General features: G+C 41.6%; 1 protein-coding gene across 1 annotated transcript in view; it reads left to right on the top strand.

Annotated features, from left to right (window-relative positions):
- The window catches only part of GRID2 (glutamate ionotropic receptor delta type subunit 2), a 1,139,199-nt gene that overhangs the window by 516,724 nt on the left and 597,143 nt on the right, over positions 1 to 25,332 (top strand). Inside the window, exon 3 of the mRNA XM_088464469.1 lies at positions 8,717 to 9,001. Within this exon, the coding sequence (XP_088320595.1) occupies positions 8,717 to 9,001 (285 nt within the window). The remainder of the gene's footprint in view (positions 1 to 8,716; positions 9,002 to 25,332) is intronic.

The raw sequence follows: 25,332 nt of genomic DNA, 5'->3' as shown, positions 1-25,332 counted from the left end.
TGTTGCAGAGTCCCAATGCCTGGTTGGAAAACAACTATAGTAGTTTGGTTTAGGACTGTCTTAAGGGACAAAAGTGGAGCATGTGTGATGCTTAGACTTTTGATGGCCGATCAGTCTAACTGAATTTTTTGCAACCATTCCAGGACCCACAATACAGTACCACCCTTTTGTATGATGTGTAAGTCCAGAGTCTCCTGCTGCCCATTATATTGTACAATACAGACAACACCCTGCATGGAATGACTTTCTCCCCAATATATGTTTTAAACAGCATTGAATTTTTGCTTAATTTGACATTTTTAAAATGACATTAGTACTGCTAATCATTTGTCCAGTTTCATTTTAATAAGCATAGAATTTGACGGCAGATAAGAACCACTTCTAATCTGGCCCATTTTTAAACATATTGTTACCTCAACCCTTATTGATCCTTACTTCTTCTGAAGAATATCCTTATGTCTATCCTATGCATGTTTACATTGCTCTACTGTCTTAGCCTCTACTACCTCTGATGGGAGGCTGTTCCACTTGTCCACTACCCTTTCTGTGAAATAATTTTTCCTAACATTTCCCCTAAATATACCACCCTCCACTTTCAGAACATGTCCTCTTGTTCTAATACTTCTCTTTCTTGAAGAATGTCTCCTTCCTTTACCTTGTTAAAACCCTGTCCCTTCTCTGCTCCAAACTATGCATATTAAGATCTTTTAGTCTTTCCTGGTACATTTTGTGGTGTAGACATTGCAGCATTTTAGTTGCCCTTCTTTGTACATTCTCTAATGTATTAATATCCTTCCGGAGATATGGCCTCCAGAACTGAACACAGTATTCAAGATGACGACGTACCAATGACCTATATAGTGGTATTATCACTTCTTTCTTTCTGCTACTTATTCCTCTCCCTATGCAACCAATCATCTGACTTGCCTTCCTCATTGCTTTGTTACAATGTTTGCTTGCCTTTAAGTCACCTGAAATAGTGACTCCTAAATCCCTTTCCTCTTCAGTAGTTTCCAGTTTAGTGCCATTAGAACTATATTTAGCTTTTGGATTTTTGAGACCCAAGTGCATGATCTTGCATTTTTTGGCATTAAACTGTAGTTGCCACGTTCTTGACCATTTCTCTAGTCTACCTAGATCATCAATCATTTGTTTTACCCCTCCTGGAGTGTCTACCCTGTTGCATACCTTTGTGTCATCTGCAAAAAGGCATAGTGTCCCTTCAATACCATTTACAATGTCACAAATAAAGATATTAAAAAGCACTGGTCTAAGTACAGATCCCTGAGGTACTCCACTGGTAACATTTCCCTTTTGAGACTGCACTCCATTTACTACAACTCTCTGTTTCCTATCCTGCAGCCATGATCTTATCCATTCAACTATCTTTGTATCCAATCCCATGCTTTCCAGTTTATTTAACAGTCTGCGATGTGGAACAGTGTAAAAAGCCTTACTAAAGTCTAGATAAGCTATATCTAAGCTATATCTATTATCTATTTCCTTAGTTACCCAGTCAAGAAAGTCAATAAGATTTGTTTGACATGATCTCCCACCAGTAAATCCATGCTGTTTGGGATCCTGCAAATTCCTGGATTGAGATAATCTATGACTCTTTCTTTTAAGAGTGTTTCCATCAATTTCCCTACTACTGATGTAAGGCTCACTGGTCGGTAGTTGCTTGCCTCTTCCTTGCTTCCACTTTTGTGCAGTGGGACAACATTTGCTCTTTTCCAGTCCTCTGGAATTACTCCAGTAGCTAGTGACTGGTTGAATAATTCTGTTAATGGTGTTACCAGCACCCCTTTAAGCTCTTTTAGTATCCTTGGATGTATCCCATCTGGCCCCATTGATTTATCCACTTTCAGTTTTGAGAGTTCTGTTGGGCTCTTCTCCTCTGTAAATGTGCTTGTTCCTACCTAATTTTTCTGATTACACCTGCAACTTAATTGTGACCCCTTGCCCTCTCTTTCAGTAGTGAATACTGAACAAAAATAATTATTAATATGATCAGCTATTACATTTTCTCCCTCAACAAGACTCCCTCTTTATATCTTTAGTCTTTTTATTCCACCTTTTGTTTTTCTCCTTTCACGTATATACTTAAAAAAGGTTTTGCCCCCTTTACCCACTGAATGTGCCCTTTTCTCCTCAGTTTTTGCCTTTGCACATCTGATTACTTTAGCCTACTTCTGTTTAACAAGATACACCTATTTGTCTTCATTATTTTGCATCTGCTTGTATTTCCTAAAGGCCTCTTTTTTGCTTTCACAATACTTGCCACCTCTTTACCAAACAACACTGGCTTCCTTGTCCTTGTGGTTTTCTTAACCTTTTTGATACAAAGGTCTGTTGCCTTTAATATTGCATTTTTTAAATGTTCCCACCTCTCCTGCACTCCTTTCAAGTTCCTCCATTCTGCCAAAGATTTGCTTACACATCTTCCCATCCCAGCAAAATTAGCCTTCCTAAAATCTAACACCTCTGTTTTTGTATGAGATGAGTCAGTATCTGTCTTTATTCTGAACCATACTGCTTGATGATCACTGGATCCCAGGTTTTCACACACTTTTACATCAGATATTCTGTCTCCATTTGTAAGTATTAAGTCTAATACTGCATCTTTCAGAGTTGGCTCCCTCACCAATTGCTGGAGTGAGACTCCCTGCAATGAGTTCAGGATGTCCCTACTTCTAATGGAACTTGCCACAGACACCTCCCAGTTTATATCAGGTAGATTAAAATCTCCCATGATTATAACCTCTCCTTTTAATGCCATTTTAGTGATGTCCTGCAATAGTTTATTGTCCAGTTCCTCTTCCTGACCTGGTGGTCTGTAGATCACCCCAATATGAAGAATTACTTTCTCCCCTGTTTCTAGAGTCACCCAAAGGGACTCGGTTTTTCTTCAAAACTATGTATTAACGTAGTATTTATGTTTTCCTTGGCATATTGTAAATTGCTACTCCTCCTGCTATTTTTCCCATTCTGTCCTTCCTAAATAAAGTATATCCCGGTACAGGTTGGCCATATAATCGTGGAGTGACCCAAATTGCTTGTTTGTTACCACCGTTTACTGCAAACACTTTAAAAGTACCAGCTTCTAATCCTCCAAAGCATATGTATTCTGCACTTTAGTGCAATTTGGTCTCCCACCAGTGGTCTCAGGGGCTAATTCAGCAGTGCACACAAGTGCACTGCTGAACGCAGATTCCCGATTATCGGGAATCTACACGTGCGCAGGACCAATTCTGTGAGTGTGCAGGCAGAGGCAATTAAGGGGTGGAGCAGGGGAGCCGGCGTTTCCTGAAACGGGGCATGTCCAGAGACTGCGTTGACGTATGCAGTCTGCTGGACTTGCAAGCTGGCCAGCCTGGGTAAGCTGAGGCTTACTCAGCTGGCCGGCCACCCAGTGCTGTCCACCATCGATCACCAGTGGTCGCGATGGTGATTCCAGCCTGCAACCTCCATTGCAGTGCTGGGATCGCAAATGCAGTAGGGGGTGTCATACACCTACTGCTGCATTTGTATTATTGCAAGGATCGCAATGGTAAAGATGCCTGTGTGCAGCTTTGCAATTGCGATCCTTGCTGAATCAGGCCCTCAGAGGGATATGCCTGCAACTGGCAAACCCGTTTAATATGCCCTTTTTTGTTGCATTTCCTAAACAGTTTGTGTTTAAACCTACAGTTTCTGGGTGAATGTGTACCTGCACCACAGTGGTAGCATACATTTAACGGGGCATTATGTGCATGCAAAGGTGTTTTTGGTGTTGTTGTCACCACCATTTTGTAAACTTGAGATGCGGACTTGCCTCCTATCTGAAGTTCCATAACATCTTTAGCTGCTGTTTCTATGGACAGTGCCACCTGTACTGCATGTTTGAAAGTAAGATCTGTCTCTGTTAGTAAAAGTTTTTGTACACTCTCGCTAGAAATCTCACACACCAGACAATCTCTCAGGGCATCGTTCAGGCCATCTCCAAACTGACAGTGCTCCAACAGTCTTTTAAGTTCTGCCACATTTGCAGCCACTGTCTTAGGGGACAGATGTTCTTGTAAAGTCTTAACAATATCTGTAAAAGACTGTGCAGCAAGTTTCTCAGGGGTTGGAAAACTGCGTAGCAGACCGTAGGCTTTTCCCCCCAAAGCACTTAATAGGACTGGCACTTGTTTCTCTTCAGCAACATTATTTGACACAAAATACTGTTCCAGTCTTTCTGTATGTAGGAGCCATTCATCCTTTTCAATGTCTAAGTCACTTAATGTCATAGCCATCACAGCAGGTCCTTACCAGAGCTTGCAGCTGAACAGAGTGCAAGGTGATTCTCTAACAAATGCTGCCACTCCACTTCCCTTCTGGTCTGGGAGATGTGGCCTGGGTTCATAAGCCACTCATCGCCAATTGTAGTGTCTGTGTATGTGTTCATTCATACAGACGTACATGGAGATCAGGAGCTGTAGTCAGCATGCTTTCAACATCTTTACTGAACTGAGGACAAACATAAAGCACCACATTTTGCAGCAGCTGTCAAGCAATACAGTTAAATAACACAGTGGTGAGACATGGTGTTGCAGGAATTAAACAACAATATGAATCTGGCAAAGCCAGATTCCAATATATAACACATCTGATCTCAATACACCAGTGGAAGTGCTGTGAAGTATGAGGGAAGCCACCTTAAAATGAGCATATTGCTATCTGAAGCTTAACTCAAAAAGTCAAATAGAGACATAGATAACCCCCCTTTTCTGGTAGATACATAGGGGCTGATGCAGAGTTGACCCCAAATTGCAGGTGCAATTTGTGTATCTTAAGATGTTTGCCAGTAGGCAATAGTAACTTATGCATTAGTTTTATGTCAGACACATGTCACATACATTCTCATACCACTTGAACCCATGTTTTTAACCTTTTATTTTACTTACAGTACACCAATGCTTTCAATATTAGACAGCTAACAGCAAAAACCTCTCTAATACAACAGAAAAAAAAACTCCCCACATTTTATATGGAAGACAAAATGTGTTGCTAACACACTTTCACAAAAGCATTACTGTATGTATGTATATGCCTATGCAATGTAAAAAAATCACAAAATGGTGCAGGAAGAGCATTCACAAACAACCAATCGCAAGCTGTTTACTAGTTCTGGGGACAGTTATCATCCACTATTTTCACCTGCCCCCGATCATATGCAAATAAAATATTTTTGACAGGAGTCCATGTGTCTTGGTCCTCATCTGCATGGGTCACAGTGGCACGAACATGCCCCAACTGAACTCAGACTACTTTAGAATACTCCCATCTCAACCTGTCCAGCCTATCCAGATAGAAGCAGGCAGAAGTGGCAGAATCAAAGAAATCTGCATAGGTGCATGTGTTTACTGTTTTGGTTATGTGCAGAACACAATTACATGATTTATGCTATTCAAACTGTTGTAGTGCTCACTCGGCATCAGTGTACGAGTGACTATGTACTACAAAAAATAAATTAGCAATGTAGTATCCGGTGACAGATTTTCTTTATTTTGATTAGTACCCAATGATCACTGACCTCTCATGGATGTTTCTGCATCCTGCATTGCCAGGACATTATTTGCTTTTTGTCTAACCATTTATACATCCTTTACTGTGCTTGTCTCTATTCCTCTTCTCTGGACAACACAAAGGCTAGTGCTATAAATGTAGACTATAAAAATACTAGCTTGTAATGCTTGGTGTTGCATTGGTTTTTATTTATTTATTTTCTCTCTGTCCCCACCACCTCCACTACTCTCTCTGTGGGTGGAATTCAATTGATTTCGCGGCCCGCATCTCCCGTCTAAAGTGACAGGAGATCACGGGCCACTATTCAATTGTGCCAGCTTGTCACGCTGATCGCGCCCATAGAGGTCAGGTTTAGCCGCGTAAAGCAGCTAAACCCAACCAAAGTGCTGGGCGCGATCGCGAAAAGTGATGTTTGGGCGCCCAAACGTCACTTTTCGCACATTTCAGCTCTCATCCCCCAGGGGCTACAAGCTGAAATGTAGCGCTTGGCAGCTGATCGCGCCCGACAGGAGCAAGAATAGAATAGCTCCGTCGGGCGCGATAGGGGCTGGAAAGAATTGAATTCCGCCCTGTCTGTCCATCTCTCTCCTTCACTTCTCCCCCTACTCTCTCTTCTCCAGTCCCCCGCCCCATTTTTTTTCTCCAGCCCAACACTTTCACCCCACCTCTGCTTGTCCTTCCCACATTGTCTTTCTCTATTACAACCCCTCACTCTCTCCTCTGCATCACTGACACTGCTGAGAGAGGGTCAGAGGTCATACCAACTGTTATTACATTACAACCTGATAACGCCATTTTTATCAGCAGACAATTTTATTATATAGATGCTGTACTGCAGATCACTTCTCACAAAGAACTGTTTGTGCTTAAGTACTGTAACTGTACACATATATGAGAAATATCTCCCTTTTATTCATACTCCATCTTCTCACACTAGAGGATAACTCATTGTTTTTATATATTATTTCATAAGCCTGGAATATTGATCATTGTTGTCAAATTAATATTTGCTGTACAAAATTTAATCAAAAATATATCATGCAAGAAACTCATCGATTTTATCAGACTTTCCTGGTTGTATCAATAAAATATATATAAGACACCTATTATTTTACATGGCACAATTTGCTGCCTCTGTTTAGATCTTCTCACATACGTCAAATTATTTCAGCACAAAGGAAACGGGAAATTGCTTTCAGAGAGTGAAGAAATGCTCACTTTCCTCTGAGATTTAGATATACAGTATTGTAATGGTTAGCAATTCCTTTTTATATTCATAAAATAGCGGCTTGGCACGCATTTAGCAAATATTGTAGCAAAATATCTGAAATCATTGATGCATGGAGACAGCCGATCTAACTTCAATGAAAGATATCTAGCCAAAATGAATTTGTTAATGCAAAACTGGCTGAAATAAATGCATGCACTTTCACACTGTTTAAATCATGACATTTTCAGCAAGAAAACCTGCCTCTTGTTCAGTGTTGTGCATTATCAAGATTCAACGATCAGCATTTTAATCCAAAGGATGAATATATTTCTTTTGTGAGAGAACTACAATATTTTCTACTGAATTACTGCCTAACATGAACAATAAGTTAACATATATTATTTACACTTCATTTCCTACTCTAATGAAATGCCTCAATACAATGTCTAACAAATATAACTAGCCCTCTTAAAATACAATGTTCTAATTTCCTAAAACATTTTACATTATCTTATTTTTTCTGTTTACCTTGCACTAATACCCTGTTCTCCAAAGACTATTGATGTTAGATGACCAAGACAAACAAGATATATTGCAAAAAAATAAATAAACTTTTAAGTATTCCACATATTGATAATATGACCTATTGGTGGAACCTGGGTGATCACAAGTGTCAGCGGAATGTGAAAGTGGATGTTAGGCCACACAGAATGTCATTAACCAGGCTTGCTGGTTTATTAGTAATAGCAGGTAAACAAACAGGCAGTAGTAGTAATGCAGCGGTAATGCAGGGGTGAACAGCGGTGGTCACTACAGTGGCTATCACAGTGGTTTAGGGTCTTACCTGGTGGAGCTAAGTGCTGTGTTTCCGCACAGCACTATGGCACTCTACACAGTGGTGAGCATCCGGTTGCCATGACATCATTAGGTCTTGGATGCACCTCCAGCTGGCCCTGGGTCCTAGTGTCCTGAGTGTACAACAGGGGAGATAGTGCCACACTACTCTCCAACAGCACATTGGCTTAATGGATACTTCCAAAATGCGGTTACTGTAGGGCAACTCTATATGTCACCGACAGGGACATCAGACTGTACTCATTCTCAAGCATACCCCTCCCATCAGCTCCTCTTTCAGATAAACCTAAAGATTCCTCCACTGTAAAACATGAAAAGACAAGAACTGTAAAGGTTGCTAAGAATAGGAAATGACTAGGGCAATTGTAATAGGCAAAATATTAGAATAACGTATAAGATAATCTTGCAATTTGTGTTATGTAGAGAATATTAGCAGTAAGTGTTTTTGCAAAAAACAAAACTCTACTACTAACATTTAAATGAAAATGACTAATGCTGGCCATACAATCTACAATTATTGGGACGATCCGCCCGATATCGGTGGATCACCGCGATAATTGTAGCGTGTGGGGGGGGTGACCGAGGGTTAAATATTGCTCGGTCAGGCATGCTGGATTGTCCAGCATGCCCGTCCGATGCGATATTTCCTGGTAAACTGTCGGCCGCATCGGGCAGTGTATGCCCAGCGCAGCCGACAGATAGACATTTCCTGTGTTCCTTCCTACGGAAGGAACAGGGAAATGTCTCCTCCCCCGGGGGCGGAGCGCAGATGTCTGCCGAATACACTGTGAGAGAAATCTCACAGTGTATGCCGGCGACTTCTGCGGCTGGCAGCCGGTCAGATAAAATGTCTGTCGGTCTGACAGACATTTTATCTGGTAGTGTATGCCCAGCATAATACATTTAACAGTAGTGTTTACACATTTTAAATTGTCCATTAAATAAGTGAAATGTGTATACCAACTTGAAAACATCAATCTTTCAATATCTGTAGACTGTACACATTATTACATTTAGCATGTATGTGTCAGCCACTTTAAGCAACAGTAACATTGCAAACATGTGTCAATGTCATCTTAAATATAATTTTGTTTCTTTCAGCTTGTGACCTTATGAACCAAGGCATATTGGCCCTTGTCAGCTCTATCGGATGTGCATCAGCGGGGTCCTTGCAAGCTCTGGCAGATGCTATGCATATTCCTCATCTTTTCATGCAACGATCCACAGCGAGGACGCCAAGAAGTAGTTGTGGGCTCAACAGGAAAAGCAGGATTGATGATTATACATTGTCTGTCCGCCCTCCAGTCTATCTGAATGATGTTATCTTAAGAGTCATCACGGAATATGGCTGGCAGAAATTTATTATCTTTTATGACAACAACTATGGTAATTTTTCCACATTTTGCATAAAATCTAGGAATGTTTCTGAATTTCCATGTCCATCAGTTTTTTTAAGAATAGGTATAAAATAAGTTTGCTTGAAGAAGCAAAATATTTGCATGTTATATTTTAGTCTTCCAGAGACATATCTATATAAAAATGGAAATTTTCAAGAGCCAAGCATCCTTATATATTAACAATTCTGATACATATTATACTGCTGTGATCCAAAATATTCTTGCTACTAAACATTACTTTTTTCTATAAGGTATAGTGCAATACAGAAAAACATTAAAAAAATCATATAAAGACATCATTCTTTTACCCACACCCCTAATATTGAGAGAGCTCCAAAAATCCAGAGACTAAATTAAGACACATTATTGCCATCATGTCATGCATACAGTAAATAACATCGCTGGACTTGTCCTTGTAGTGACTGTGAGGAGCAATGCTATACAAGATATTGAGGAAGGGAATATTAAGAGCTCTGTGGGGAAAAACAGGAGCCATTTTTATATGTGATATGGTACAATTTATACATATTGTACCAGTATATAGGGGATGTAGTCAGGAAGCCGGTGGTCGAAATGCCGATCGCCTGCTTCCGACAGTGAAAGCCCGGCATGGGACTAATGATAGGCGTCTAAATACCGACACCTATCATTAATCCCATGCCGAAATCCCGATGCCCGGCATACCGAATTCAGGTAAGCCGGGCGTCTGGAGCTGCTAGCTGCGGGTGGGGGGAGGGTTAGGTTTTGTGACGCCTGGGGGGACTTAGGGTTAGGCACCCCCCCAGGAGGGTTAGGGTTGGACAGTTGAAGGGGGGTTAGCGTCAGGCAACCCCAGGGGAGGTTAGGGTTAGGCACCCCCATGGTGGGTTAGGTGTAGGGTGCGGGGAGGCACCCCTGGGTAGAGGTTAGGCTTAGGCACTAGGGGGGTAGGTTAGGGTTTGGCACCACTAAGGGAGGGTTAGGGTTAGGGGGGGAGAGGGGTGGGGATAGGGTTAATACTTACCCTGTCATGATCTCCATCTGCCGGCCTTCCGGCATTGATATTTCATTCGCTGGGCTTAGGTCCAGCAGTATAACATACCAATTCCATATATAGAAATATAGTTTATACAGAGTATTGTAAAAAAAGATTGCCTACCTATATACAATAACAGAAGTTGTAAATTATAAAGTTTTTTCTATGATGCTATTGTTCTTGGGAATTATTATAAACATATATGGGCATATCTCACATACCTCCTACATAATATATATTTATTGGAGGGCCTCATCTCTAGGTGGGCTTCAGTCATTGCTACATTTAAATTATTTGATTTTCTTGATACAGATACTTTGGCACCCAGAAAAATTTTCCGTCCACTATAACTTTTACACTGAATTTATATTAATCTTCCTAGATCTATTGAGCCCTACAGTCAGCAGTAGAACTGGAACTACAGTACCACCAGTGCAGCCCATGCAACTATTTCAGAACTGGAAGCCCATATCCAGCTTCACTGCACATGTTCAGTGCTGATCACCACAAACCTTTGCCTTTGCCCCAGTATTTTGCTATGGGGCTCGGTGATTGAGTGCTACACATCTACTCACTGTAGTTAAATTGTATGTATATTATCCTTATTTTATAATGTATACAATATAATTCCATTCAATTACTGTGTATATATATATATATACATATATATATATAACACATACACACTTATATGCATGGGTATGAATCATCTTTCTTTCAAACAACTTCATATCTGATATATACTATGTAATTTACTTCATTTAGGGATCCAGTATAAAATAGAGATCAATTGCATTTCTTCTACCCTTTCATTTTAATTCCTATTCTTACAGTGCACTCAGCTAAAGTAATCCTGACTCCAACTTGATAAATATGATATTATTTCAAAACAGGAAAATTACTTTCTTTTGCATCATTTAACTTTGCTAAAATATTAATCATTAATGTCAAAGCTGCCAACTTTTCCTACAGAAAATGACAGTGATAGGTAGGAATAAAAAGGGGTCAACAACAAAGGTCTGCAGTAATAATTAGACAGGCAAAGTCCTCTGCGACAGAACTTGCACATCATTGTCTTCCCTTTGTTATTCCAATGGCATTTAAATTCTAGCAAAAGCATCATTTAAAATAAAGCTCACCATCACAATTATGATTTTATCAGAGGGTGTTCATTTTTAATTACATTGATCTGCATATGTAAGCTATGGATCTTAACGTAAATTCAATTTATCATTGAAAATTAACTTGCTTGAATAGACTTTTTTCCTAATGCTCAAAGTACTCATCTCTGTGTCCTCTTGAAGCTTTATTCTAATCTGCACTAATTAAACAACTTAAATAAATATGCAGAATGCCCCCCTAAGTGTGTATGTATGTGTGTATAGATAGATAGATAGATAGATAGATAGATAGATAGATAGATAGATAGATAGATAGATAGATAGATATTGTGACAAAACACTGGAAAGGTTGTCAAGGGGAGATATATGTGCCCCAGGTTTTTAGCTCTTATTTGGTAGACAAAAAACTGATTAGAAGCCTTGATTGGCAGACCACCAGTGAGAGGTTGATAAAGGGGGTGTCTGTCTCTCACTGCCTGGGGAACAGGTAAGAGGCCTGTTGAGAGACACTGTAATTACTGAATGTAAGTACTGTGCTAAATATTTATCTTTTGTGCTGCTAATAAGCTGTGGATACTTATATCAGTGCCCTCGACTGTGGTACTACTAATTTCACTGTTGCATGACAAGTGCAACCCTGTACCCCAGGAGACTGCGCCCTTACCCTGGTCTTGCCAGACTTGGTGGGGCATGTGTGCATTGCACCTAAATGACAGCCATAAAAATCTATGTGAAAAATCTAAAGTGACAGACCCTTTTTTTTGTTTAAAGACTGATATATTGTGAACTTCTTGGTGGTGTCCTCAGCGGATGCTTAGGGAATCCAGTTTTTGCTTCTCATTAGTACCAAGAGATATCAAGGAGGACATAATTAAGGCTGCATTGGTGAAGCAGGAAGCCACCAGTGTAAAGCAATTATGTACCTTTGCTCCTGGAAAAAGATTGCTTATTTTGGTGGCAGAATAACTAGATTGCTCTTGTCATTTCAAAATGTTAGGTTTTCAGTATAGCATAGGCTGGAAAGCCAAATAGACAGTGCAGGTGCTTTGTCCTGTACTTTTTGCTTGGGGGCTACAGGGGTTCTACAACACAGTTCATAAAATGAGGCGGGAATATGTGACAAAAATTCTGAAAATGCTGTCAAGGGGAGATATGTGCCTCAGGTTTCTAGCTCCTACCAGAAGACAGAACCTGAATAACAGGTTTGATTGCCAGACCACCTAAGAGAGGCTGGCAAAGGATGTTTCAGTCTATCTAGTCAGCCTCTCGCTGCCTGAGGAACAGACCAGCAAACCATTGAGAGACGCTGATTGTAAGAGGTGTATTTACTAAAGTGCAGGTTTTTAGAAGTGGAGTTGTTGCCCATAGCAACCAATCAGAATCTAGCCTATTATCTTCTAGAAGGTGCTAGATAAATAAGTAGAATCTGATTGGTTACTGTGGGCAACAATTCCACTTCTAAAACACAGAACTTTAGTAAACATACCCCTAAGTGATGTGTTAATGACATCTGTTTTGTGAGAGGGATGTTAGGTCCTTCCACGCTGAGAGAGGAAATAATCCTGTTTAGTTAGAGCTATAAAGGCCAGGATTTAATTTTATAGTGTTTGTTGTGCTTCGCATAAAACTAGCTGTTTATACTTGTACCAAGGCCCTGGACTGGTGAACTACTACTTGGCTGCTGCATAACAAGTGCAACTGTTTACCCCAGGAGACTGCACACTTGCCCTGATCTTGCCACAATATATTTACACAAATTTATATATAAACATAAATACACAGACACACTCACACATATATAGTATTAAATGTAAACCTCAGTCTGCCCATTGTTCTGTCTTTGACACTGTCTGACCATGCCCCCTCCCTGTGCACACTGCTCTGCAAATCCCCCACTCTGTCCCACACCATGCCTCTTTCTGTCCGCTGATCTCTTCTTACTTGCCCCACTCCACCTCTCCACTCCCCCTGCAGCTGCATACTTACCACTACCCTCTGGGTTGGTAATATCTATCACTTCAATCTAGCAATAGGAGACATTGCATAAGCATGATGGAGATGGGACAGACCTTACCTGGTTATGGGGTCTATTTACTAAGCTGTGTTAGGAGATAAAGTGAACGGTGATGAGATACCAGCCAATCAGCTCCTAACTGCCATGTCACAGGCTGTGTTTGAAAAATGGAAGTTAGGAGCTAATTGGTTGGCACCTTATCACCGTTCACTTTATCTCCTAACACAGCTTTGTAAATACACCCCTATATATCCAAAAACAAACCACTAGAGGGCGCATATAAAATAAACTAACACTGGTATTCTCTGTTTCCTTGCTGATTATCTGAAGATTTTTTGGTGACTGACAAGGACTACATTGTTAAGAGGTACATCCAGTGTCTGAAGGTAACAAACTTGGCCCAACAAACATGAATATTTATGATGCTATACCCAAACTTGGTAGATAATACCATAGGTCTGTGAATGCAATACTACAATTTGAAATATATATTTTTAAAATGAATTTGTATAAAACACACTTTTTACAATACATATTACATCACAATTATTTGCAGATGTTCCTCTATCAAGCTACAGTATAAGACTTTTCCACCCTTATTCTAAGATTCACAATTCGATTCCTTATCCTTATAGTGGATATCATATGTCTCCTTACAAGTCTTCATCAGGGGTTAACTTAATGGAAAAGAAAAAGGTGTTTCAGTATTACATAAATAAAAATACAAATATTCCAATATCACATACATAATGTTCATAAAAAGACACAATCTAAAATGACAACAGTAAAACTAGGCATAGCAACAAAAGTACCTAATTACATACAGGCATTAACATACCTCAATGCTCAGTACATTATTGAAATAGCATGTTATAATCACCAATGATTGTCCATAGATTAGAGTGTTTTTCAATACAAGAATAGCAGAAACATTCCCACCTATTGGACATCAAGCAAAATATTCTTAATGTTACCAATAAAGTGGATCAGGGTTAATAGAATTTACATCAATCTCATATACAAAGCATTCATGTATATTGGATTTGACTTACATATACAAGCTCATAGTCACCAAAATCAGTACATCTACAATATATTGCAAAATGTATTTTATATAAGATGTTAATTACATACCTCTATATAGGTGTGATTGCAACTTGACCCTGTCCAATGTAATGACAGAGAAAAGGATCTTACACCTTTTAACTTTACCACTTGCCACCTAGATGTATTATAAATTATATCAGGTATAATCAAGGCTGCCATCAGGGGGGACTGCTGGGACTGGAGTCCAGGGCCTGGATAGTTGGGGGCCTGCCCGCTCCTACCCCAGTAGCGCTCAGATTCCCATCCTTGTGGACCACACAGACAGCCAGGACAGACTGTGCTGGGGGCATGCAGACAGAGGATGCTCCCCGGCCACTCCAATTGTGCTTGTAAATACAATGAGAGTGGTCGGACAGCATACTTCTGGCTGTCACAGTCAAACTGAGTGTCACTAACCACTACTAGTACTCTGTGACTGCACGCAGCATCTGGCGGCCAGCAGCTCTGTTTAGCTGCAGTGCAGTCAGTGGGGTGCCACTGTGCAATGCTGATTGGTTAATAGCTCCAGCCATCCACCAATCACAGTGGTTGGATGTATTCATGCACTGATTGGTGGATGGCTGGAACTATCCACCAATCAGAGCTCAGGAGGCTGTGGTACTGTATTCAGGATCAGGAGGAATATGAGATGGCAGGACCAAGCAAAGGCAGCCAGGTGAGGATTAGAATAGATATTCTGATATTTAACAAGAGGAGGGGGGAGAATGTGCTGGGTTTTTCATGTGAGTGGAGGCATTGCAGATTTGGGACATGTTTTTCAAAGATAGTTGGCAAATTGAAGATTATGGGTATGATGTTTATGAGTGAGTGGGGAGGCAGATCTATGGTATAATTTCTAATAAGGGAGAAGACTCCAATTTGGGGTGTGATTCCTAATGGAGTAAGGGTATGTGTGTGTGTGTGTATATATATATATATATATATATATATATGATATACAGTATATTTATTTATATACATTAGTCCAAAAATTGGCACACCAGCCAAAGTCAGGGCACTCACTGCTTGTGTATGTTGAAAAATCCACTTTTTATTAATCCAATATTCAAGGAATATAGTCGACATTTCGGCCCCAGAGGGTCTTTGTCAAGACGATTTCATGGGAGACATCCGTTCAGCATGCAACCAGAGAGCATGCATATATATATATATATATATATATATACATATATATACATGTATACATACAGTATAGTTATATATATATATATATATATATATAAAATTGAAGGGTGAATATAGAAACCCCTCCTGCACTTGCCCCTGTACGCCGCTGAATTAGAGAGGAGCCGTGGCATGTGAGGGGGGCCCTGCCTTGTTTGTCAACCCGGGCCCATAATGTTTGATGGCAGTCCTGGGTATAAGAAAACTAATAAGAGCACCACTCTTTCTTTTAGAGGTAATTAATTAAACACAGTCCTTGTTCGTTCCAGGGCATGATGTCTTAATTGTTGCAAGTACATTACAATTGTATATCTTTTCACAAATATATTTATAAAGATAACTCTGAACAGCAATAAGTTCTAGTGTTCCAATTACCAGTAATGCACTGTATTTACATTAAAGCTGGGCATACACTATACAATTATCTGTCAGATATTTGTCCAATCTGGCTTGTTGGAATGAAAGTCTGGTAATGTATGGGAGCAAATGACTATCGAACATTTGTTCACAAACACTGGAAAGCAGCCAAATTGGTTAAATAAAACAAATTTAACCAATGTGAACAATCGTTTTTTACTGTTTTCCAGTGTTTAAAACCATATAATCGATTGTCATTTGCTCCCATACATTACCAGGTTTTCATGTCAACCAGCCAGATTGGACAGATATCTGACAGATAATTGTATAGTGTATGCTCAGCATTAGTAATGTTATAATTTAGTGGATATATGTCCAATCCTATACATAATTACCAATAGTGCTTGTCTACAATTAACAGTGTTAAATAATCAATGGATATCTATATATATATATCTATGTATATATATATATATATATATATATATATATATATATATATGAGGTGCAACGGGGCAGCACTCAGCTGGCTAGCATACAGATCAATAAAGTCAGGAGGCTTATTGTGCCTTTAATGTCCTGTCCTCAGGGTACAATGTAAAAAGTCTTAAGTGTCACCCATAATAACTGCAATGCACCGGGTCACTGATATGTATGAAGCTCGCAAGATTATGTTTACATTCTGAAAAATGCTGTGCCACAGGTTGATCAGAAACTTTGCTATTAAGTGCAGCTCTAAAAAATTAAGCTAATACTCAGTAACACTGGATTCAATCTGAGAAAAAAAACATTGGTTTTCATTTATTTATAATGCTGGACAGTTTCTATATTTAAAAAAAAAAAATGAAAAACCTAGCAATGTGATCTTACAGGCTAGAAAGGGAATGTTTCCCTTCACTTAGCTCTTTTCAATTAAGGAATTTCGTTCTTTAAATGCGGAGCATAAATTATAATACAGATGACTAAAATTATATAGCCAGCATTTGTCTAGGAGAAATAAAAGTATTCTCTAAAGTAAAACTTCGTTATGAGCGCAATATGATATATGATATAGTCACATCTTAGCATTTTGTGTATGAAATGCAAACTCTTAAAGGGATCATGCTTTTACCCCAGTTCTGGAGGACTTAGGGCCTGATTCAGAGCCGTACGCTCTGACCAGAGCGCTCGCTCTGAATCAGGGCCCTCCTACATGAAAATGGAGCGTCCTCCTGGACGCTCGCATAGCTGTGGGTGACCACCCACAGCTTATGCGAGCGTCCACGATGACGCTCGCATAAGCTGTGGGTGGTCACCGGGCTTGCGATGGAGACCCTGTGGTAGGTTCTCGCTGCCTCAAGCCCTGGAGTGATTTTGGCTCTATCAGAGCCAAAATCACTCCCACTGACATCACTACTGATGTCAGTGGGGCCGGCTTCAGGCGGTAGGCGTTCCCATGGGAACGCCTCCGTCTGGTACCCACGCCCCCGGCACGCCCACCAAAGGGGGCGTGCTGTCAATCAACATCGACAGCACGCCCCCTTTGGTGCGAGACCCGGAGCGACGGCTACCCCGTCGCTAGCCGGGTCTCGCGCATGCGCACGACAGAGTCCCTCTGTCGTGCGCATGCGCAGTGGGGTAACATCGACCCGCTTGCGAGCATTCTGCGCTCGCGAGCGGGTCTGAATCACCCCCTCAATCCATATATACATTATAGAACTGTATTAATGCGTTGTGGTCAGTGAGTCAACAGTGTCCCTGTAATGAAATAAGTAGCACGAAAAGTTATCCTACATTGCAGGTGCAGGTGAGAGGGTTGCATAGGATTAAACTAAAGGGCCCCATACATGGTGCGATATGCACCTTGTGATGCGACGGCCGATCCGATGGCCGACATATCGTGCAATACCTACTACCCACACACGGAACGATCCGCTGCCTGACATCCCGATATGGTGGTACCCCCCCCGAATAGTGCTGCATGGGATCGTACATCGTATTACCAGATCTCTTGTGCAGCATGTAAGATCTGGAGGAGAGGTGTACAATCTCACAGGAGCGTGCACTGGCCGATATCATAGCCACACACGGAACAATATAGCAGCGATATATCGTTCCAATCCATGGGATCGGCCGCTATATCGCTCCATGTGTGGGGCCTTTAGATGAGGTTGTCAAAAATCCTTTTAAAAAAGCTCACATACGACACAAACATTTAGGGCTATAAAAGCTTGGAGTGATTATCTTCACAGATGTAATGAATGTCATTCATGTTTTCTAATTTCTGTATCTAAAATACGGGAGCCCTCCATTACACTGATTATGATCATAGTATCCTTGCTAAATAGTCTGCTATGGTAAATACCACATAAGTTCATTTTTGCACAATTTCAAATAGCTAACAGTTTAGATAGCTATCTCACATTTATTTTTCTATTCCTGGTAGCAAAACTTAATGCCAAAATGTTAGACACACTAATCTTGTGCAACAGATGTCATTCCCAACACCGACCTGGCATTTTAATAATTTAATTAAGTAACATAGATGGGCATAATTGTGTTAGTTTTACAAGACAGAGGGCACCAGGCAGACCTTTTGTCTTTTGACACTGTCTTTGCAGTGCTCCCATGTCTCTCTGCATTTCTAGTGTATGACTGGGTAGGGTAACCAGACTAATTTAATCCCTGAGAAGACTTACAATACATATAATCACATTTTTTCTTAATCGATTTCAAATGTTCATTATTACCTTGAGGCTGATTTCAACCGCCTGATGACTGCAATATCCTCAAGCATGTCTCCTGACAGCCTTAAAGCCATTAATAACTCATTTGGACTTATGCCAGCTACAAAACTTCCTTTGCTTCTATGTGCCACAATAAGCATACTATTAATTTAGGTTATTACGTGGACTGTTTTATTTGCATTACAGCATTTACGAGTAAGCTGTCAAGTGACAGACTTCATGTGTATAATGTGAGAGGACAACAAGATGCAGACTGATATAAATCACTAACTTTCTGAGCATTACTATAAGAATATAATGTGTGGATACTCATTAAACTGCCATGGTGTTTCATTTAACATTAAGGCAAATTAATTAATTTCCACTATAAAATTGACTTTTCAGCTGGTGTTCTTTTTAGAATGGAAAACTGTAGTGATGTTTCATTTAGCTCGATGATGGGCTAATTTTATGCTTTGGTGGGAATTAATCACCCTTATTGAAATGGCTATGACTGAAATAAAATTAAGTAATAATCATATTGTACACAATTATGAAGCTAAAACAGTCAATCGCATTAAAAACACCATGAAAGGAGCAATTGATGTGCATCCCATTCTCTGTAATATAGGCAACTCATATGAAAGATACACTTAAGGGGCCTATCCATTAGCAGATCTTTCTGAAAGACAAAAGACAAAAGATTTATCTTTTGAAAATTCCTGGGGCTGCTGTGACAGATATCTGTCATGTACATGACAGATTTTTGCAAACGACGAACGATATTACATGACATCATTCTGGGAGTGGATTTTTTTTTTAATGTTTCTATTCATTTTCATTTAAAAAATTGTTCGTCGTTTATCGCGACAGATATTTCTAATATCTTTTCAGCGATAAAAATATTTGGCCAACATGTTGGAGAGACAAAAGACCAAATTTGTCGGCCCACGGGAGTGGGCATTTTTATCGTTCAGAGCCTATCCATTAGCAGATAAATTGAACGATAAATCGTTCATCGTTCAAATTTATCTGCTAATGGACAGGCGCCTTTAGAAGGACAGAAAGCATTTTATATGCATAGCAGGGATTGGAACCCTGATGATGTATTGTTTCACACTGGCAAAGCAGGGGTTGAGATCCCTGGTAAAGGGTGTTAGTAGGTGTAGACAGGGCCGGCGACAGAAAACTGGGGCCGGTACACTTTTACCTCTAGTACCCCCAACCCCCCCCCGTCATTGACTGCTCCTCCAAGCACACATGCCAGGTCCACACACACATAATTGTTACAGATAGAGAAATGTACACACACACACACACACACACACACACACACACACACATATATGTATACAGTGCTCGAAGTGGTAATTTTTAAGTGGGGGTATGGAAATTTTAGTTGAAGCCCACCCCAAAAAAAAGTTTTAGGGACTTTGACAATGAGATTCGGCCTCTGCTTCCATCACAACCCCTGCATCTCATACAACCTACTTCCCTCTCCCACCCCCGGCACCTCACACTACCTGCAGGCTACTTCCCTCTCCCACCCCCTGCAAATCACACTACCTGCAGGCTACTTCCCTCTCCCACCCCTGCACCTCACACTACCTGCAGGCTGCTTCCCTCTCCCACCCCCTGCACCTCACACTGCCTGCAGGCTGCTTCCCTCTCCCACCTCCTGCACATCACACTACCTGCAGGCTGCTTCCCTCTCCCACCCCCTGCACATCACACTACCTGCAGGCTGCTTCCCTCTCCCACCCCCTGCACATGATCACACTACCTGCAGGCTGCTTCCCTCTCCCACCCCCTGCACATGATCACACTACCTGCAGGCTACTTCCCTCACCCACCCCCTGCACCTCATACTAACTACTTCCCTCACCCACCCCCCCGCACCTCACACTACTTCCCTACTACTACTACCTCTCATTCAACGTCCGGAGTCCAGTTTCTCCTCATCCTGTCCTCCGGCTGTCAGTGGGGCTCCGCGTGCGGCTCACCATCCTCTATCCAGGCTTTACACATAGCACCAGCTGTGAAACAATCAGCATGGACCAGCAGCCAATCAGAGACAGCCGCGTACCTGCCTCTGATTGGCTGCCCATCCGCAAGCCGTGATTGGCTAGCGGCTGGCACCAAATTAAAAGGGCCACCAGTGATGTTTAGTTTTGATTGGCTGCCGGTCCGTGAATGTTTCACGATCGGCGCCAGGATTCTTTTTACTGTGGCTGCTTCTATCCTGACATTGGGCCCCGTTTCCCGATGCTCGGTCAACCCAGCAGTGCACTCTTGAGAGATGTGTCCCCAGCGGCAGGGCTGGCTCCAGGTATGTTTGGGGGCTGTGCGGTCGCACAGAGGTGCCGGTGTCCGGCAGTAGGATTGCTCCGCCCTCCTCCCTGATGGTAGTAGTGGAAAATGTAAGCACAGGGGGAGGGCGCAGTGTGGGAAGGGGCGGGGGGAACAAGGAACGGCGCAAGGTGCGGAGACACCAAGCGCTGGACCTGCCCAGCAGTACACATCTCCAGCAGCTGTTTTTTAGTTCCCAGCGTGACTGCTAAGCGAAAGTTCAGACACAGGCTGAAGTGGTGGTATGGCATACCGCTGTATACCGGCTCACTTCGGGCCCTGTATATATATATAAAAATGGCTATCTGGACCGGCACTCAGCTATACTAAATATATTCGTGCTCCTGTGCCCTCCGCAAATGAGTGTAATGGAAAACACAATCAGCGGCACTAGGAGACTTAGAGAAAAATTTGCTTTAACGTGACACTAAATATCACATGACCAACATTTCGGGGCTCACGGGCCCCTTTGTCAAGGTTAAAAGAAGAAGAAATAAAGCCTGCTTACCTTATATAAGGAAGAAGTCCACCAAGAAAAAAAGGAAATGGGGAGGACGCTGCCCGGGTCTCCTAGCGGCTCAGCCGGAGTCCCGCAGTAATGACGTCATGCCGCTATGCATGTCCGGTTGCCGAGGCAACCAGGATGCCAGCGTGCTGACGCGGCTTGCTGTCCCCCCTGTGAAAATAAACAAAGGGTGAAAAGTGTTAAGCAAAAAGGAAGCTGGATATGTCTAGACAATAAACATAAATCAGAACCATGAATAATAAGCAGGGTGATGTCATGCTCCCGACACATGGTATGGATGCAGGCACATCAGGATATGGGTCTGATGGCTATCACACTACTCCCAGAGGTGCTCAATATTAAATAAATACATGAAATAGCCGATTACATAATAGACTGTAGCTAGTGTTCAAGTATAAAAAACAAAAAAATGAACAAATGTCCAGTAGTGAATCATCTCAGGGGTGGTCAAAGGGTTGCCTCATCCCAAAATATTGCAAATATGAGGCTAAAACATATTAATGTTAACTACAGGAAGCATAAAGAAATAATAAAAAAATGATAAAAAGAGAGACGATATAAATGCTCTGAAAACATATAAATATAAAGATCTGAAAACAGCCCCCTATCGGGCCAGGCATGTTGAAATATTAATTCAATGAAAGACACTCCAGATAATTTTGTCTTTAAGGCCTGCAGGAGTGATGGTATTAAGCCTGAAGATCCATTTGGCTTCCACTTGTAGAAGACGTCTTCCTCTGTCTCCCCCTCTGATGGTATTGGGTACATGGTCGATGACCATATGCCGTAGCGAGGATAAGAGATGGTTGTTGGCAGCAAAATGCCTTGCAACAGGTTGGTCTGAAGGCTTCCCTGAAAGAGCAGACTTGATGGCTGAACGATGGAGGGCCATCCGTTCTCTCATCGTTCTAGTAGTCTTGGCAATGTAATTCCAGCCACATGGGCAACTTATAAGGTAAATAATAAATGACGAAGTACACGTCAACGTATGTCTAATATTAAAGATCTGATCTGTATGGGGATGGATATACTGTATATATATACCAGATGGGTGGCACTCCCATGTGAAAAATAATAGTCCCAGGTGCCTTCCAAAGATATCCAGAATGGACATCAAACATATAACTCCAGTTATGGCAGCACTCAGGTTATAAAATACACGTAGTCACATATATCAACTTCAATGTTTCGATGCTAGTTTTAATGCACCGTCATACTAGCATCGAAATGTTGAAGTTGATACCTGTGACTACGTGTATTTTATAACATTAAAGCTGGGCATACACTATACAATTAGAGTGCTGCCATAACTGGAGTTATTTTTATATATATATATATATATATATATATACATACACACATATATATATATATATACAGTATATATATATATATATATACACACACCTATATATGTTAAAAATTACAGTAACACAGTCACTTACCTTCATGCTGGGTCTTGGCTTTGTCACTTGGTCCCTACAATCTTCAGTTGGACCACTAAGGAGGTGGAGGAGGAGTGTTGGGCTGGGGGGGTTTGGGAATGTCACGAGGGGGGGTTGGAGGTGCCATGAGTGGGGGGACTGGAAGGGCCACAAGTGGGGGGCCCAGAGGTGCCCCGAGGGGGGGTCTAGTGGGAAGTTTAACAACACAAGGGAGAGGAACAGGAAGAAAGCAGGAGAGACCCAGGAGGAGAAGGGTAGGGGGGAAAGGTTGTCAGTGGGCAGGGCTTTAGCAGGACTGCTGTAACAGCAAAGCAGATCTCCTCAGCAGTGGGTCCTCTTTGGGTCCTCCTGCAGCGGGGCTTCCCACAAGCTGCCTGCACCATCGGGTCCTCTGTGCCGGGGGTCTTTTCAGTGGGTCATTCTCATGATGAGTGCATCCTCTGGGTCAGTGGGGTACAGGAATCACCCTCCTTCATCTGCAGGCAGCATGGCTCTTCCCTCTCTGTCCCAGCAACCGCAGTGACAGCTATTCACAGCACTGCTCACGGGGTCTCCTCCAATTGTCAGCACCAGGCACCGGCTGCAGTAATCCCACCAACAGCAGGGTGCAGCCACGGCTCATCAAGAAGACTGGGGCAGCAGGGCTCCTCTTTCCAGGCAGGGCCTGCCCTATTGATGCACCGAGTAGCAGCTGTTTAAGCAGTTTTTATAGGTGCTGCTGCTACATTTTTACTGTTCCTGATCATCGTGGCCCATCTGATCCATGCGGCACTGTATGGGTGTTCCCTTTGTCTCATCCTGTTGCTTGGCCTGGGTGTAGCCCTGGGTTATATGATTCTAAGGAGTTTATAGGTGGTTTTTCACCATTGGTTTCTAGAAGTTTCCAGTTTTTTTAGTGAGCTGGCATTTTTCTCCCTCCCTTCTTTGTTTAATGTCAGCTTCCAGGTGTGTGTAAAGAATGGTAACAATTGCTATTTTGCTGTAGTTCTCTAGGTGCTCTTCCCATCAATACATGGGTTAGGCTGATACAACCTTACTGTGTCAGCAGTATACCATTCCTGATGGGCCTTTATATGTGTCATAGGGAGGGCAGTTGGATACCTTGAGTGCTGTCTGATGGGTTTTGCAGTTGGTCTCCCATCTAGGATTGTTTGAGTAATTTTGGCAGATGGCAATACTGTGAGGGAGTTTAAGGCCACAGGAAGAATTCCACCAGCAATTCAGTTATCTCTAGATTTCCACTGGGGGCTGATAAAGATTTGAACATATGTCCATTTACAGAGCATATCTTAAATTGCTAATGGTTCCAAAGCTTACCTGAGCATAAGGACGCCCATGATGCCTTGTCATATATGTATGACTCGGCAGCTTTTCTGACATGCAGAGAGCTCTCATGCTGTGTAGAGGAATGCAACTGCTAATTTATGCAGAACCATTTAATGGTATTTAAATGGTCAGACATGCCTGCATTTTATAGTTACCTCCCCCAAACCCTAACTACCTGTCACGCACTTTGTGAATGAATCCTCTGTACATGCAAAATTGCAAGACATGCGCAGTGCGGCTTACGTGCATATACATTGGCAAACAATTGCTCGATCTGCATAAAAATTGCATTAGCATCCATCTTTTGTTCAGGACCTTAGCTCTGTGCACACAATGCTGGAGCAATTATGGCTGACCTGAGTTCAACTTTGCATCAGCTCCTGAGTGTGCACATCCATTTAGATATTTTCCCTAATCTTTAAACAGGTAGTCCAATAAAAAAATGTAACACATAACTGCATAACAGCAAATAACCGTGCATTTGGGCAAATAAATCACTGTTTCTATTACCTTGAGGTGCAATAAGTGTTTCTAATAGTACATTTAAGGCTATTATGAATGCAATACAAGTGATTTGTAATGAATTTTGAAAAATGTTTCCCTGATTTTAACATCCATAGAGCAGGGTTCATATTAATATAAATTTACACAATTATGTTCACTGTTCTGAGTATGCAACTTTAAAGTGCACAACCCCAGTAAACAAGCATTATACATCTGCACATTTTATGCCTAAACATTGAAGTTTTAAATGTAGAAATCTATAGTGCATGTCTTGCACAAATGGAACCACCAGTGAGCAGGGTCATACTGGCCCACAGGAGTACAAGGGGAAACCCCCAGTGGGCCATTCCCCCTGAGGGCCCACCCCCTCCTCTAGGGATCAGGTTCCATACTGTGCAATTGAATTATACATTATACATATGCTACATTATACTGTACAGAACTATGGTGTATTTTCTACAATGCATTGCTGTTATTAATCTGGTACATTATCATGCATGCACTAACAGTATTTACTGACCACACCCCCTTTAGAGACTGGTCACACCCCTTCATATGAGCCTCTATCACTGCATTCCTCTGGTGGGCCCTTCATGCCAAAGTCCGACCCTGCCAGTAAATACTGGCTCCTATTATATTTGGCTGCCTCCACCCTATTCATTTTAGCTTTTTTATTTCATCCAATAT

Source organism: Taudactylus pleione, unplaced genomic scaffold (genome assembly GCF_031769625.1).
Source record: "Taudactylus pleione unplaced genomic scaffold, aTauple2 ptg000055l, whole genome shotgun sequence".
Taxonomy (NCBI): Eukaryota; Metazoa; Chordata; class Amphibia; order Anura; family Myobatrachidae; genus Taudactylus; species Taudactylus pleione.
Note: the sequence above shows the minus strand (reverse complement) of the source record. Positions and strands in the feature narration are given on the sequence as shown.